Here is a 15,376-nt window from a genome sequence, read left to right as displayed (position 1 = left end):
CCATATTTTCTGTATTAGAAATTAAAACTGAATTTATTTTTTTTTTTTGCGGTACCCGGGCCTCTCACTGCTGTGGCCTCTCCCGTTGCGGAGCACAGTCTCCAGACGCACAGGCTCAGCGGCCATGGCCCACGGGCCCAGCCGCTCCACAGCATGTGGGATCTTCCCGGACCAGGGCACAAACCCATATCCTCTGCATCGGCAGGCGGACTCTCAACCACTGTGCCACCAGGGAAGCCCTCATCTTCTTTTAAATAGTTTTATTGAGATGTATTTCGCATACCATACAATTCATCCATTAAAGTATACAATTCAATGGTTTTTAGTATCCTCACAGATATGTGCAACCATCATCACAGTCAATTTTAGAACATTTTCATCACCTCAAAAAGAAACTCTGTGTGCTTTAGCCATCACCCCCTTGTTCCCTCCTTCTCTCTAGCCCTAAGTTCTACTTTCTGTCTCTGTAGATTTCCCTACTCTGGACTTTCATATAAGTGGCATCATATAGTATGTGACTAACTTCTTTTGTAGCATAATGTTTTCAGGGTTCAAGTTCCCTTCCACTGAAGGGTAAGCATTAGTCTTTTGTTTTTTGAAAGGTGTATTTACTTGTGGAAATCAAGGAGAATCTTGGCTCCCTGTCTTTGAAAGAACTTGGGAAGCAAGGTGAAATGAAATGGAATCAGCCTATCCTGGAATAGTCTCTAGGTTCCTGATGACGTCTCTTGTATTTACTCTTGAGAGAGAAGAGAGAGAAGCCATAAGTGATTTTCCCAAGTGGCCAAGCCTGGTTGAGTGAAAACCAGAATCCTTTCCTCCATGTGGCAGCCTCCAGGTATTTGAAGAAAGCTCTCATACCTTTTTCTGCCCGCTTTCTCCAAAGCTTCTCTTATCTCCAGATCCTTCTACCATTCCTGGATTTATTAGGACGAAAGGGCTTGAAGGGACCTTTAATTTTTTGTCATCTTAAGTTCCATGTGATCTTTGAGGTTCCTCAATACTCCTGCCAAGTCTCTAAACTTGAAACCTTCGGAGTCTGGAAGCTCCTCACATTAATTGTTTCCAGATCTCTCCCTATCCAAGTCACCTTCCCTATCTCACACCCCTCTTCAGTACGGTGCCCAGATTCAAACACGGGCTCCAGGATGGATGAACGGAGTGCCAGACTAAAAAGTGGTCTGGGCTGTGTAGATTGAGAAGCTCCCAAGCTCTTCTTCTCGGTTCTCTTCTCAGGTGGATTTTGAATCTTTTAAAGGAACTTCTCTTTTGGTCACTGTGTTTCTTACCACCACCATCACTCCCTGTTGCCACCAGCCAGCTCCTGCTTCTACTGTTATCCATTCCTTTCTCCTTCTATAGCCAAACCTGGTCTTTAAGCTCAACGAGGACAAAGACCCTTCCTTATTTCTTTTTTTTTTTTTTTTTTACCCTTCCTTATTTCTGTCTAGGAGTTATGGACTCCTTGTTGATTCATGTACTTCATTTCTCTAAATAAACAAACAAACAACAGTGGGAGGAATGATTTGGCACACGTGAAGAAGTGACTTATGGTTAAAGGAAGGGAATTCTCCTTGAAGAAAGGGGTGTCCCCACATATGAGAGAGAGTCCCCGACAAAGCATTTAGTCCTGTGTTGTTACCCAGAAGGTTGTGGAGGGACTTTAACTGACACTTTGGACTTTTCTACAACTTCCCCAGCTTTCAGTTTCAGCAGCAGAGCAAAGTTCAGGAAGGTGATAGATTTTGTTGTCCTCATTTACATTGAGGAAAAATTTGTTTAGATATAGCATATTGGTCTGAAGTCACACCTTGAGTTGGTGACCAAGTAGGTTGTGATATTAACTAGTCTGAGGTACTAACCACTTCCTTCTCAAGTACTGGCATACCTCGTTTTATTGCACTTGGCTTTATTGCGCTTTGCAGATACCACATTTTTTACAAATTGAAGGCTTGTGGCAACCCTTCATCGAGGAAGTCTATTGGCGCCATTTTTCCAACAGCATTTCCTCACTTCCTGTCTCTGTGTCACATTTTGGTAATTCTTGCAATATTTCAGACTTTTCCATTATTATTATATTTGTTATGGTGATTTGTCATCAATGACTTTTGACTATTGCAGAAGGGTTATGACTTGCTGAAGGCTCAGATGGTGGTTAGCATTTTTTAGCAATAAAGTGTTTTTTAATTAAGGTATGTACAATTTTTTTTAAGACATAATGCTCTCACACAGTTAATAGACTACAGTATAGTGTAAACATAACTTTTATATGCACCCGGAAACCTGAAAATTTGGGTGACTTGCTTTTTAGTGATATTCACTTTGCTGGGGTTGTCTGGAACCGAACCTGCAATATCTCTGAGGTATGCCTGTACTTTTGCTCAAAGGGGGGTTGAATTTAACACTGGAACCTCAGGAATTAGACATTTTAAATAGGTTTTCCATTTAGAAGAGGTTAAACCCTTAAGCACATTTGATTTAAATTGTATTTTTAAACTTTTATTTTAGAAGTTTTAGATTTAAAGAAAAATTGGGAAGGTAATACAGAGAATTCTCATATATTGCACACCCAGTTTCCCCTATTATTAACCTTTAAACTTTCCTTGATGACTAGAGGTCTTTAATGAGCAGCAGGTATTGCAATGTGCTGTTAACAGAAGCCTACTGGAAGCCTATTGCGTCTCATATTAGTACTGAATTAGGGACTCCAAAAAGAGAGAAACTCCACATTTTTGTTTTATTTACTGTTTTAAAAGATTTGGTACTGTCATCCTGGGGGATATCAGAACTGTGTTGAGTTTACATTTTATATGTCATTGTTTTAACTTTGAATATGGTGATGGATGGGGGCAGGAAAGGGGGTTCCTTTCATGATGTTTTCAGAACTGAGAAGCTCAGGTCTTGCCCCACTCCTGCCTCTGACCTTTTGGCCAGGAACCATTCAGCTAAATGTGGCCCAGGGATGGCATGTAATTGTGATAATCCACAACTTAGATGACTCCTGTTTTACAAAATTCCAAGCTTCCTTCTCTAAGTGGGAGGAAGGATCCCTATTGCATTGTAGATGTATGGCTACTTCTCTGCTCTCACCCCTTCCAAATCCCTTAGAATAATTCATTGAATTAGTGGGAGATGAGGACCCACAACAGTGGTAACCATTATAAGAGCCAAGCATCTTTGAACTTTGATAATGGGAAGATAAGAGTAGTTGCTCATAAGATTCTTGACAGGATTCCTGATGGGAGGCAACAGGTAGATTGGCAAGAGGACTGGATAAGGAACCAGGGGACAACCTGAGTTTCAGTCCTGGCTCTGCACTAATTTGCTGAGTGTGAATTTAAGCAAATTCCTTTATCTTCCCAGATGAAGTATTTCTTTTATCTGTAAATGAGGAGTTTGGGCCAAGTGATCCCCAAAAGACCTTTTTAATTCAGCACTTCTCTGAGGCTTTGGACTCTGTTTCTGGCACTTGTGCTTTATTAGAGGAAGAAGAAAGCCTATGTGACAGACCATATATGGCGAGAAGCACCTTATAAATGGTATTGTGTAGGTCAACATGTTAATTCAACCATGGTTACTTTTACATTAATGCATTATTTATATTAATGTGAGGATAATGACAGCAGCTACCAATTATTGAGGGTTTACTACACGTCAAGCACTATGCTTAGTACTTTACATGAAATATCTAATTTAATTTTCACAAAACACTGATAAATATTGCCTTTATATTTCCGTTTACAGATGAATAAATGAGGTTTAGAAAATTTAAGCAACTTGCCCAAGGTTACACAGCTAATACTTAAAGAGAGCCAAAATGCTAAGTCTGGCTGCCTGATTCCAGACCTGTGCTTGTAACCACTGTATTTGGGAAAGAGCTAGGTTCTGGGATCAAACTGCCTGAGTTCAAATTCTGACTCTGCCACTGGGGCTCTTGGGTAAATTACTTAACTTGCCATACCTCAATTTTCTCATCTTCAAAATCAGGCTAATAGTAGTACCTACCTTAGAAAGTTGCTGTGATGATAAAATGAGTTTGGGAGGCCATAAGGTTGGACGAGTGTCTGGAACATAGTAAGCTCTGTATAAGTGCTTGCAGTTGCTATCATCATCGTCATCCTCCTCCTATACTGCGTCAGCTGTGGGGAGAAGAGCATGCCAGCAGAAGCAATAGCTTATGCAAAGATCTGAAATGGCATGGTATGTTTGGGCAAAAGCAGGGAGTCTGGAATGGTTGGAACACAGACAGCAAGTGAGAAAGAAGTTAGACAGGTAGGCTGTGGGCAGACGGTGAAAGATTGCAGGTGCCAGGCTCCTCGTCTGGATGGTGTATCTTGCAGGTCATGGGAAGCCCTAGTAGGAGCAGGCGTGTTAACATGCTTCTGTGCCTCCTTCTTGCTCAGGGATGCTTGTAGGATGCGACATCCTCATCATTTACAGCTCGGATGCTGAGGAATGGTGCCAGTACCTCCAGGACCTTTTCCTGTCCAGTCGGCATGTCCATAGCCAGAAGATGCTGACTTACAGGCTGGGCCCCAAGACCTCCTTCTCAGCCGAGGACCTGAGCTTCTTCCTCCGCACACGCTGCATCGTGGTGCTGCTGTCTGCGGAGCTGGTGCAGTGCTTCTGCCAGCCGGCCCTGCTGCCCCTGCTGCAGAGAGCCTTCCATCCTCCACACCGCGTGGTGCGCCTGCTCTGCGGGGTGCAGGACAGCAAGGAGTTTCTGGACTTCTTTCCAGACTGGGCACACTGGCAGGAGCTCACCTGTGACGATGAGCCCGAGACTTACGTGGCAGCTGTGAGGAAGGCCATTTCTGAAGGTAAGGGTCTCTACTGCAGTACAGATATGCAAACCCTGGAAAGAAAGACCCATCCAAGTCCTAGACATTTCAGGGGAGACATTGTCATGTTAACACTAGTCATTCCTATTACAAGCTGAACCTGGACCTCACTATGCTAAGAGCCCCAGTCATACTTACTGGTTTAGAGCAGCCTATTTCTGGGATGGGATAAGGACAGAGTAGGTCTTGACCGCAGGAAAGAAAGATGACACTTTCCCATGGGGTTTTGTGCTAGGATAAGCTAGCCCTCCTTCTAGAATTTTCTGCACCTTGGGAGACATTGGACACAGGTTCCAGCCTAGAGGGCCGTGGGGGTGGGAGGCTGAGACTTAATTTGGTGAGGTGTGAGGAATACAACTGCCAACCTTCCTGCTTGCAAGCCATTTCCATTTTATCATCAGGTCACCTGAAGATTTTGGTTGAAAAGGTGTCGCTTTTGGATAACATGTTTATAGAGAAATACCTCCCTTCTCTATTTCCTGCCAGCCTAGTTTCTGTCTTTTGCCCTGTTTCTCCTTTTAAAGTGGGAAAATTCCGATCCTCTCTGGCGGGGCTAATGACTTCAGTGGCCCCAGGAAGTGTGACATATGCTCTGATTAGCAGTAACGGAAGATGTGCTCTGGGATGGATGCATGTCACGGCTTTTCTTCCTCTTCTTGTTTTCTATTTTTGCCTCACTGTGGGCTATGAGCAGGCTATGTGTTTATCTTCTATTCTCTTGCCTTTGAGCTCTTATATACCTGATACCAGCAAAGAAGCCTGGAAAATTATGGGGCGATGTAACTATGCTCAGTTATCCCTGGTTTGACTTGGGTATTAATTTGGCTCATCTGCCCTGTCTCATTTAATGAACTGAATCGAGAATTTACAAATTCTTAGCTCCTTAGATGCTTTTATCCCAGGAATGCCTGCTCTAAACCAATAAATATTGGTGACCTAAACCAGGTCACCTAACATAGTAATATCCCAGGTCATTTTGTAATATAAATGACTAGTGTGAGCATAGAAGATGTCTCACCTGAAATGCCTGGGACCTGGATTAGTAATTTTTCCAGGGTTTGCTTATCTTTACTTCGGAAGGACACGAGGATAGAAAAAGCACATAATTCATATTTGCATGATTGCCCTTCATTGCTTTGAGGGTTCTGCTGAAACTTACAGAGAAGTGAGATGCAACTAATTGTTTCTGAGGGTGAGCTTCTGTCACTGCTTAGGATGAGCTTGTGATCTGGTGGGCAGGCTGCTGTGACCCACCTGCCAATCATTCAGAATACCATGGATGTATTGTCACTGTACTGGCATCTCATGCCGTGTGCGCTACCAGATTGTTCTTTAAAATACTACAGTGGTATTATTTTTAAAAATAGATGGTAAAAGGAATTCTTTGAATATCATTTGGATGAGTCCAATGTTCAGATGCCTAGGTAAGTTGATTGCTTATATTTTACTCTTCACTAATGACTCTGGCTCAGTGTGCTGTGAGACTTTAGCTTCAAGTGTTTCAGAAGGAACGAAGTGTTTCACAGTGGTGTTTCTGTTTTGAGAGCAAATAACCTCTCATCAGAAAGAGATTATTTTCATGGGAGATTAAAATAAGCTGCTTAGTGGAAAATCTCTGTAGTTCAGAATCAATGGATATGTAGGGACAAGTGGAATTATAGGAAAAAGAGTAGGAGGAAGGATGGCTTATGCCTCCAATATCATTTTCTTATCTGGTATTAGACTTGCGAATTTGGGGATTAGAGGTCTCTGTGTATGCCAGGATGGCTTGGGTTTGCTTTGGGAGTGTCCTGTTGGCCCAGTAATGTGGTGCTGTTATCTCTGATTTTTGTGCTGAACAAGCTTTCTTAACAGACTCAAGGTCTGGCATTGTAGCAAAAATGAGTAGTGACACTCTATTCCCTGGCTCTGCTGCTTACTAGGTGCCCAATATTAGGCAATTTATGTAGGCTCTTTGAATTTCAACTTCCTTCTCTGTAAGAGGTGGGATTAGACTTGATCTAAGACACTTTCCACGGCTGATAACCTAGAGTCCCCTAGGCCAGAGAGTCTCAGACATTTTTGAAGCCTCACCTTCTTGCCCTATTTCATACCTGCTTTGACTCCCGGGAAGTTTAGGGCTAAAACAGTGTTTAAGGACAGTATTATCCCTACACTAGGCTTCTGGTATGATTATGTCCTTGGTTACAGTCTCTACAACTTGCGATTATTCATTTTGATATCCCTCTTGTACACATGAGGTTTTCCTAAGACACTTCAAAATAAAAGCAAAAAATAAAAATTTCATACACCCCACTATACAAGCTGCTCCAGTACTATGAGAAATAAATACATGAAACTTGTTTCTTTGACTTTCTCTGTTAAAAAAAATTCCACTGGGAAATGTAATGGAAAATTGATAATGGGAATGAGCTAATGGTAGGGACAGTGATTGTGGGGTTACTGATTGTGGGGCTATCGAAAGCTACAGGGAGATAAATTTCAGGCATCTTTTTAACAATTAGAGCATGCAAAGATGGGATGGGTAGCCTTTGGAGGTGATGAGTGCCACATCACTGGGAGTGTGCAAGCAGAGACTGCATGTGTGGCGTAAAAGGAATTCAGCTTTGGAACCATGATTGGACCATGTGACCTTCACAACCGTTTGATCATAAAATTCCCTTACCTGAAGCCTCTCTTTTTTCTGCTAGGAAAACATTTCTATTCTAAATTCAGTCTTCCTCCTTCACCAGATCTCCCTGGGGTTTCTAACTCCCAACTGAAGAAATATTGGCCATGTTTCTACTATGACCCCAGCAGACAATAGCAGGAAAAAAGACTTCAATTCATAATCTATGTAACCCTTGAAAATAGTAATGTGCCCAGAATATTTGTATTTTTTTTCTCAATTTTAAGACAGTTTGTGAGAAAACGTGATGAAATAAAATTTATATTTTAAGGCAGGATAAGAAAAAATTAAACATAAAATTCTCTCTTTGTGTTTGTTTGGACCTCCTCCCTCCCTCCCTAATGTGCAGTGTGCATCCGCATTACACATTAACCAGAGCTCCTCAAAGATGGGAGTGCTTGCTCAACCATAAAGATCAATTTTTTTTCTTTCTTCTGACACTAGCAGTGTAACTTCTTAAAAGAATGGTGTTCTTTCCCATCCCTGTAGGGGGTCACGGTGACTTGCTGCTCGCTTTGTATGTGCCTACCTGGACCATTTATCCTTGGTGAACTTTATGTAAAGTATCAGTATGTCATGTTGATGTATGATCCTTTGTTTCAGAAATGTACCTGACTGTGCCTTCAACTTCTAACAGGCAGAACAGTTCTCAGAGTTTTCTCTGAGAATCTGCTTCCTGGGGTATAATCCTCAGTATGGCTCAGATAAAATTCCCTTTCTGTCTTCTTAAGTTGATAATCAATTGAATTTTTGTCAACAAATATTACTATTTAATAAGATATTCATTGAGACCATTTAAAATTTAGGATAAATTTTATTTATTTTTATTTTTTGAGGTACGCGGGCCTCTCACTGTTGTGGCCTCTCCCGTTGTGGGGCACAGGCTCCGGACGCGCAGGCTCAGCGGCCACGGCTCACGGGCCCAGCCGCTCCGCGGCATGTGGGATCTTCCCAGACCGGGGCACGAACCCGTGTCCCCTGCATCGACAGGCGGACTCTCAACCACTGCGGCACCAGGGAAGCCCTAGGCTAAATTTTAGACCATTTAAAATTTAAAATAAGGCTTAAAGATCAAAAGCTTTAGAAAGTAGAGCTGGTGATGGAGGTAATTATTCCAGAAACTTGGATTGAATGTGGTTACAGGCAGTTAATTACACTTTCTCTTGCTGCTGTGTAATCTAAATAAGTATCAATACTTATCAAACTTTAATGTGGGCAGGAGGACCTGGGATTCTTGTCAATATGCAGATTCTGCCTCCATAGGTCTGGTTAGGACCCAAGATTCTGCATTTCTAACAAGCATCCAGGTGATGCTGATGCTGCTGGTCAGGGGTCCACTGAAAACTGAGCTAAGGTCTAAGCCACCCTTCCTTTGTCACGTCAATTGTCATATATCTCTGTTATGCCTGGACCATTTTCTCAAATCTCTACTTTTTCTGGAAATGAAGGCACCATCACATAAGGGTGACTCCTGGACCAGTGTTTAGGTATAAAATTAGACCAGCGTTTGATGCTTAGGCCAGTAGACTTCAGGGCAGGGCTCCTGAGTTTTCTTCCTGGTCCCCAACACATAGATTCAACGTGTTAGCTCTGACAGCTTTAAACCTCTCAGTTTTCCAGATGTAAGTGGTCCTGACATTGGAGTGGGGGTATACTTCCATCACGATCCTCACTGCTTCTTCATTTAATAGGACCATTGATCATAATTACTATGCCACTAAAAAATGTTTTGGAGGTTTTATTTTATTTCCCATCCCCTCTCTCCAAATTTGTCAGCCACCTTAAAACTGAGCAAACGTTTTAATTAAGAGTCTTCAGTGTGTTGGAGCAGCCAGTTTATTTTCCAAGATCTTCATCTATAAAGTGATGGGGTTGGACCAGATGATTTGGAAGGTTTCTTCCAGCCCCCCAGCGCTGTAATATATCATTATAAGTTTTCTAAATAGATGGCAAATTACCCAGAACCTTTTAAGTGGTTCAGTTTAGTTCCAAAATGTCTACAGGGATATATACCCAGTGCATAGAAGACTGTACTATTGTTCTGAATTTTTTGGACTTGTTAGGTGATTATTTTAAAATAAGGAAGTGAGAAAAACCCAGGTACAGCACAGAAATTATTTCCTCTTTTTACTGGTGCTCTATTCTTTGCTGCAAATCTCACTGGAATATAAAAATAGATTCTGTTGGTCTGTGCGGGAGAGGACTTGGTGGGTAACGTTGAGTTTTATTTCAAAAGTTCTCATAATTTTGTGTGTCCACGCATGCGTGTGTGTATGTTTGTTGTGTTGAGGGCGAAGGGAAGCAGTGAACCCAATTCTTCTAGTATTTTTCAGGATTACATTGGAGATCTTGTCTGCTTCTTTATATGTGTTTTCTCTTTATGCACCCCCCAATCCTTCCTCATGCCCTTTGTGCTTCAGAAGTGTTGATGGTACCCACAATTATAATGTATTTTGCCTTTTGTTTACATGGGGAAAATTTAGAGGCCTTCCTTTCTTGATATTAATGTTCTAATCTGAATGTTAAACTGGAGTTTAAAAGGAAAACAGTTGGGATACAGGTGCTTTTAGCTAGTCTAACAGATTCCAAAATCTTCACCCAGTTTTAAAAAGGAACATTTTTTTCTGAAATAAAGTACTGTTGACCCTTGAACCACGTGTGGGTTAGGGGCGCCGACTCCCCTGCCCCAGCCTGTGCAGGCAAAAATCTTCGAGTCATCCCTCGGTGTTGGCAGGGGATTGGTGCCAGGACCCAAGTAGGACACCAAAATCTACGGATGCTCAAGTCCCACACAGGCCCTCGGTATCCGCGGTTCTGCATTCGCAGATTCAGCCAACTGCGGATCATGTAGTTGATCATTTTTACTGAAAAAAATCTGTGTATGACTTGTCAGCGCAGTTAAACCCATGTTGTTCAAAGGTCAACTGTAATACATGTTTTATCATAATGTTAAAAAAAAGGAAAATGAAAAAATGCCTGTAGGCTCTTTCTAATTTAAAAAAAATAATGTTGCAGTAAATCTTCGCACAGCTTTGTGCCTAAATCTCTGTGAATCTCTGTTGATTTCCTCCCAGCCAATCTCTGTAGAGCTCCCAGAGATGGTGTTGCACACCTGCTCTGTGCATCTCCCCACCCTCCCCATGTAACCTGAATTCATGACCCCTTACTGTGGGTTTTTTGTTGTTGCAGTTTATGTAATTATTTTGCTTTCCCTTTATGCCTAAGTCAGTTATTTACATTTTCTTTTGCAAAGATACTCATATGGGGAACTGCCCTGCACCCCTCCTTCCCCTAATGGAAAGAGCTAATACTAGGGTGAATGCTCTGACAGTTACCCTGTGTCATGCACTGGGCACTTCATGGGTGTTTATTCCCCTCACAACCCTGAGTGGGTAGATTGTTTTACCCCCACTTCACAGATGAGAAAACTGAGGTTCAGAAAGGTTAAATGACTTGCATGAGGACTGGGAATAGCTCACATTGAAACGTAGGGCCTTCAGACTCCTTCTCTGCTTTGCCTTGCTTATATCTAAGCCTCTTCCCCACACCCTCTTCTTCCACGTGGGGACAAGAAGCATGAAGAAAGCCTGTGAAAGAGAAAGGATTAAGGACAATGAAGCTTCCCTGAGTTCTCTAGACCACAGGTTCCCAAGTCAGACTGGGCATTGGCACTGACCCTGCACTTTGTTTAAAAGGCAGGTGCCTCAGCCCCACCCTAGACGTACTGAACCAGAATTTCAGCGGTTGGTTTGGGGAATATGAATTTCAAAAAGCCTCCATTGTGGCTTATGCTCTGCAGCCATGTTCTGGAAGCTCTGCTCCATGCCTGTTGCCCTGTCCCTTGGTTTTCTGGTTAGAGGAGCTGGCAGCAACTCAGGCCTTGTGGGCTGTCACAGGGCAGGTCACGGGGGCAGTGTTCCCAGGGGCTCAGGGCTTGGCCATGTCACAGCTCACTTCCACGTCACAGGCAGCAGCTCTTAGAGAGGGGAAGAGTGACAGACCTTCCCAGCAAAGGGGAAGTCACCATGCCCTCCTTGCTCTCTTTGGTGTGGCGGCCTCGGCGGTGGTAAGTCATTGATGGCTTCTGGGCTTCTGTGGTGTCTTGCAGAGACTGAGGGGAGAATCTGAACTTGGGCCTCTTGAAATTGACTATTTTTGTTCTGCTGTCCTCCTGCCTTGTGGCCTTGGGTTGTTGGGTCTGCTCTCTCTCCGCTGTGGGTTAGTCCACGCGTAAGGCTCCTCCTTAAATGCCCCTTGCAGAAGAATACTTTCTTCGTACAATCTTCCTTTTGAAATAATCTTTGATTTGGAGAAGAAGATGCCCAGCTGGGATGGTAAAATCTGTCCCAGTGTCACTAAAAGCTACAGCATGTCCAAGGGTCCTTTGGATATCCCTTGCCAGGTACCCTGACCGCCTTGTAGAACAAGATACTTTCTCCTAGCTACACCTGAAACACTTAACGAGGACTAATGCCCATGATAGATTTGTGCGCACAGAACTTTTCCCCTGAGGCCTCCGAGTCCCCTAGGATTATGAATCTCCCACAAAGCTGTGACCTCGTCAGCCACCCAGAGGCAGCCTTCTGCTCCCAGTTGTTAGACTTTCTGTTGTCCCTCAAGGAAAATATCTGCAAGTCACCTTGTCAACTGTGGTTGGTGAGATGCAGTGAAAAGGGAGTGATGAATGCTGAAGTTTCCACTAGTGTGAGAATCTCAAGTTTGCACCTGTTTTTGTCTAAACTTTCTAACACAGCTGGAATGGAAATATCAGATATAGGAATTTTATCGGTTAGTTTCTTACCCCGCTGTTTCTGTAGTTTCTGCATCTCACTTCTGGGACTATGCTAGAGGAGGATACTAGAACTTAGGAGCAACCTGACATCTGTTTTACCCCTTCAAAGCCCTTTTGCAAACACTATCTCATTTGGTCCATGCTATTTTCCTATAAGGCAGACATTATTATTATCATCACCATTTTAAAGATGAGGAAGACAAGGCCTGGCAGGTTCACACAGCTGCTTTTCCATTAGAGCTGGGATTGGGGGAAGGGCCTCTTGCCTTGTTGTTCAAGACCTGCTACTGCCTTATCTAGATATCACAGTGAGCCTTCTATTCTCAAGGCCCTGTGCTGGGTGCTGGAATAGAGCAGGGAAGACAGATCTAGTCACTGCTATAATAGCATCTATGTTCTAGACCAGCACTTCCAAAAAATGTATAATGTGAGCCACATGTGGAATTTAAAGTTTTCTAGTAGCTGCAGTAAAAAAAATAAAATAAAATGAAACAGGTGAATTAATAATCTGGTTTACTTAACCCAATATATGTAAAATTTTAACATATAATCAATGTAAAATTATTAATGAAATATTTTATATCCTTTTCCTCTTACTAAGTCTTTGAAATCTAGTGTGTATTTTACACATAGAGCGTACATTTTAAATGTTCAATAGCCACGTGTGGCCAGTGGCTACAACATTGGACAGTATAGGTCAAGAAGGATGCTTACTTCTCAGAGAATTGGGGCCATATCTGTCAAAAGTTTAATACATTAAATGTCATATGTGTTTTTAAAAATGCCTGTCCTGGTTTTTTATGCATTTATTCACTTAGTCATTCAGAAAGTATTGAATGAGTATCTGCCAGGTGCTGGTCTGTAGGGAATACCTCTTCATCTTTTTCTTTCCTTTCCTCTCTGATCTCCTCTTTCTTGCTTTTATTCCTCATTCCTCCCCTTTCTTTGTCTCTTTCTATATTTTGTTAGCTGTTTAGCTATGTTCCCGGGCTCCAGAAATACAGTGCCAGGTAAGACAAAATTACCTTTGATTAACAACAGGGTTTCTGTCCTTGGAATAACCAGTTTATCATCTGAACTAGTGAGACTGAGCTCCTGGCAACCTATGTGAAGGCAGAATCAAACCAGGGTGCTTCTATCTATCTACCTACCTATCTATCTAAAATTTAAAAGTATGTATATAGCAGCATTTATATATATTTATTTATATTTATGCTTGTGTATATATATGTTTTTTGTACTGGTTTATGAATTCTTTTCCTGGAAGGATACACAAGAAATTGTTGATAGTGGTTGCCTTTGGGTGGATGGTGGACATTTTGAACTTTTTGTTTTAGACATTTCTCCAGTGTTTTAATTTTTCTACGATGTTAATTTTTGTTCTCAGGGATTTTAGAAGAGAAAACTGATGGGGTCATGGGGATTTTATGGATCTAGAGGAAGGAGTTGGGCTTACACCAGCTAATCCAAGTAGTTTGAGCTTCGGGTTAAGTTCCACAAGGAACAAGGAGTTGTACAAACTCCTTGGCCTTTTTCTCAGCTTCATTAGATTGATTTTCTGGGTAAGGGGAAGTGACGTTGGTTTGTGTTATTGTTGTAATGTCTGTACCATCACTCACTCTGTGTGGGCTATGCCTGAAAAGAGGGAACAGCTACTTATCCTTGAGTCATATTCTTACTCTTGTCAAATGGAATTTGACTCTTGTGGAATTTAGATTGATGTCTTCTTAGGTTACTACAGTCTTTATTACAAGTAGTCTTTATTACAAGAAGTAAGAGAATGTGGGTGTATTTCACAGACTCTGACACCAACAGGCTGTGCCACCTTGGACAAGTCACCTGGCCACCCTGGACCTATTCTTATCTTCATTAAAATGCTGGGAGGAGCACAAGTTGACATCTCAGACCTTTGCAGCCATGAAATTCCATGATTCCAACCATGTGTGATTTTAAATATCTTACATTTCATTGCTGGTTCTCAATCTGATATTTTTCAAAATCCCATCAAGGTAATGGGACTTTTTCAGCTAAAAAGTTATCCTTTGCAAGAGAATTTTAAACAGAACCTGAAATGACATAATAATAGCTTTCTGTTTATGGACATTAGCCCAAGTTCAGTCTTAGGAGGACATAACAATATGCCATTATCTGTGTGGGAATGAAAGAACGCATGTATTTAACATTATATATATATATATATATATATATATATATATATATAGTTTATTATGGTGTACATGTAGATATATGAATGTGGGCTCATAGGAAGATAATGGGGACAACGGAAATGGGAGCAAATATGCATGACGGAATGGGTCTGTTAATTTCCCTATTTTTGCAGGATGTTTTGACAGCTTTTCAGTTTAGTTTCCACCGCCATTCACATGACTGAGAGTGTGTCTGAGATGGCTGAAGAAATAGGATGATTTATGCTGTAAATGACTCTTTATCTGCTCACTGGAGAAGTTATTGAAACCATGGTAGCCTTGTCATATAGACTGCTGGGCAGAAAACTTCCTCATTTAGCCAGTTTGGTAAAATGTAGATGTAAGCAGTGGTAAGTTGGTTTTCCACGACACAGAAAAACGAACAAAATCAATAATTGATAAACTTGCCTTTTCTGTAGGGGAAAAAGCATTTGGAGACTACTTTATTTTCACTGTGTTTATGTTTTTAAAGAAAATGCTGGTTTCCACTGAGAAGTGTTTTGTGCCCAGTACATGGTGGATGGATGGATGACTGGATGGGTGTGTGCAACCATGGATTGTTGTCCACTTTCCTTACTCTTGAGCCCATTTTGAATGTCCTAGTTGGAGAAAAAGATATCCTTCCCATGAGTATCCTTAGGGAGCCTGTGCTGCTGGTGCCTTTTGGATCATCAGCTGTTACCATGGAGCAGGTTTGTCTTGTGGTCACGTAGTCAGGATGTGTCTAAACAGAAACTGACTGATTCAGAGCAAGACAGGGTCTATTGAGTGCACCGTTTTTGCTCTGTTCATACTTAAAAATGTACCAGATATGAAAACCCATCCCAGAAAAGAACCAGGTATGCCATTACAGAGGCTAGTTAATAAT

The 15,376-nt window shown here is 41.8% G+C and overlaps 1 protein-coding gene across 4 annotated transcripts in view; it reads left to right on the top strand.

Annotated features, from left to right (window-relative positions):
- Positions 1 to 15,376, top strand: part of PIK3AP1 (phosphoinositide-3-kinase adaptor protein 1) — a 119,211-nt gene that overhangs the window by 7,684 nt on the left and 96,151 nt on the right. Inside the window, exons 2-3 of one of the 4 annotated variants that reach the window (XM_029244737.1) lie at positions 603 to 838; positions 4,404 to 4,820. In XM_029244737.1, coding sequence (XP_029100570.1) covers positions 823 to 838; positions 4,404 to 4,820 — 433 coding nt within the window. In that variant the 5' untranslated portion in view covers positions 603 to 822. Of the gene's footprint in view, positions 1 to 602; positions 839 to 4,403; positions 4,821 to 11,532; positions 11,576 to 15,376 lie in introns of those variants that run through there. The other 3 variants (XM_029244738.1, XM_029244739.1, XM_029244741.1) reach the window with 3 other exon arrangements.

Source organism: Monodon monoceros, unplaced genomic scaffold (assembly GCF_005190385.1).
Source record: "Monodon monoceros isolate NGI ecotype Baffin Bay Population unplaced genomic scaffold, NGI_Narwhal_1 Super_Scaffold_4, whole genome shotgun sequence".
NCBI lineage: Eukaryota > Metazoa > Chordata > Mammalia > Artiodactyla > Monodontidae > Monodon > Monodon monoceros.
Note: the sequence above shows the minus strand (reverse complement) of the source record. Positions and strands in the feature narration are given on the sequence as shown.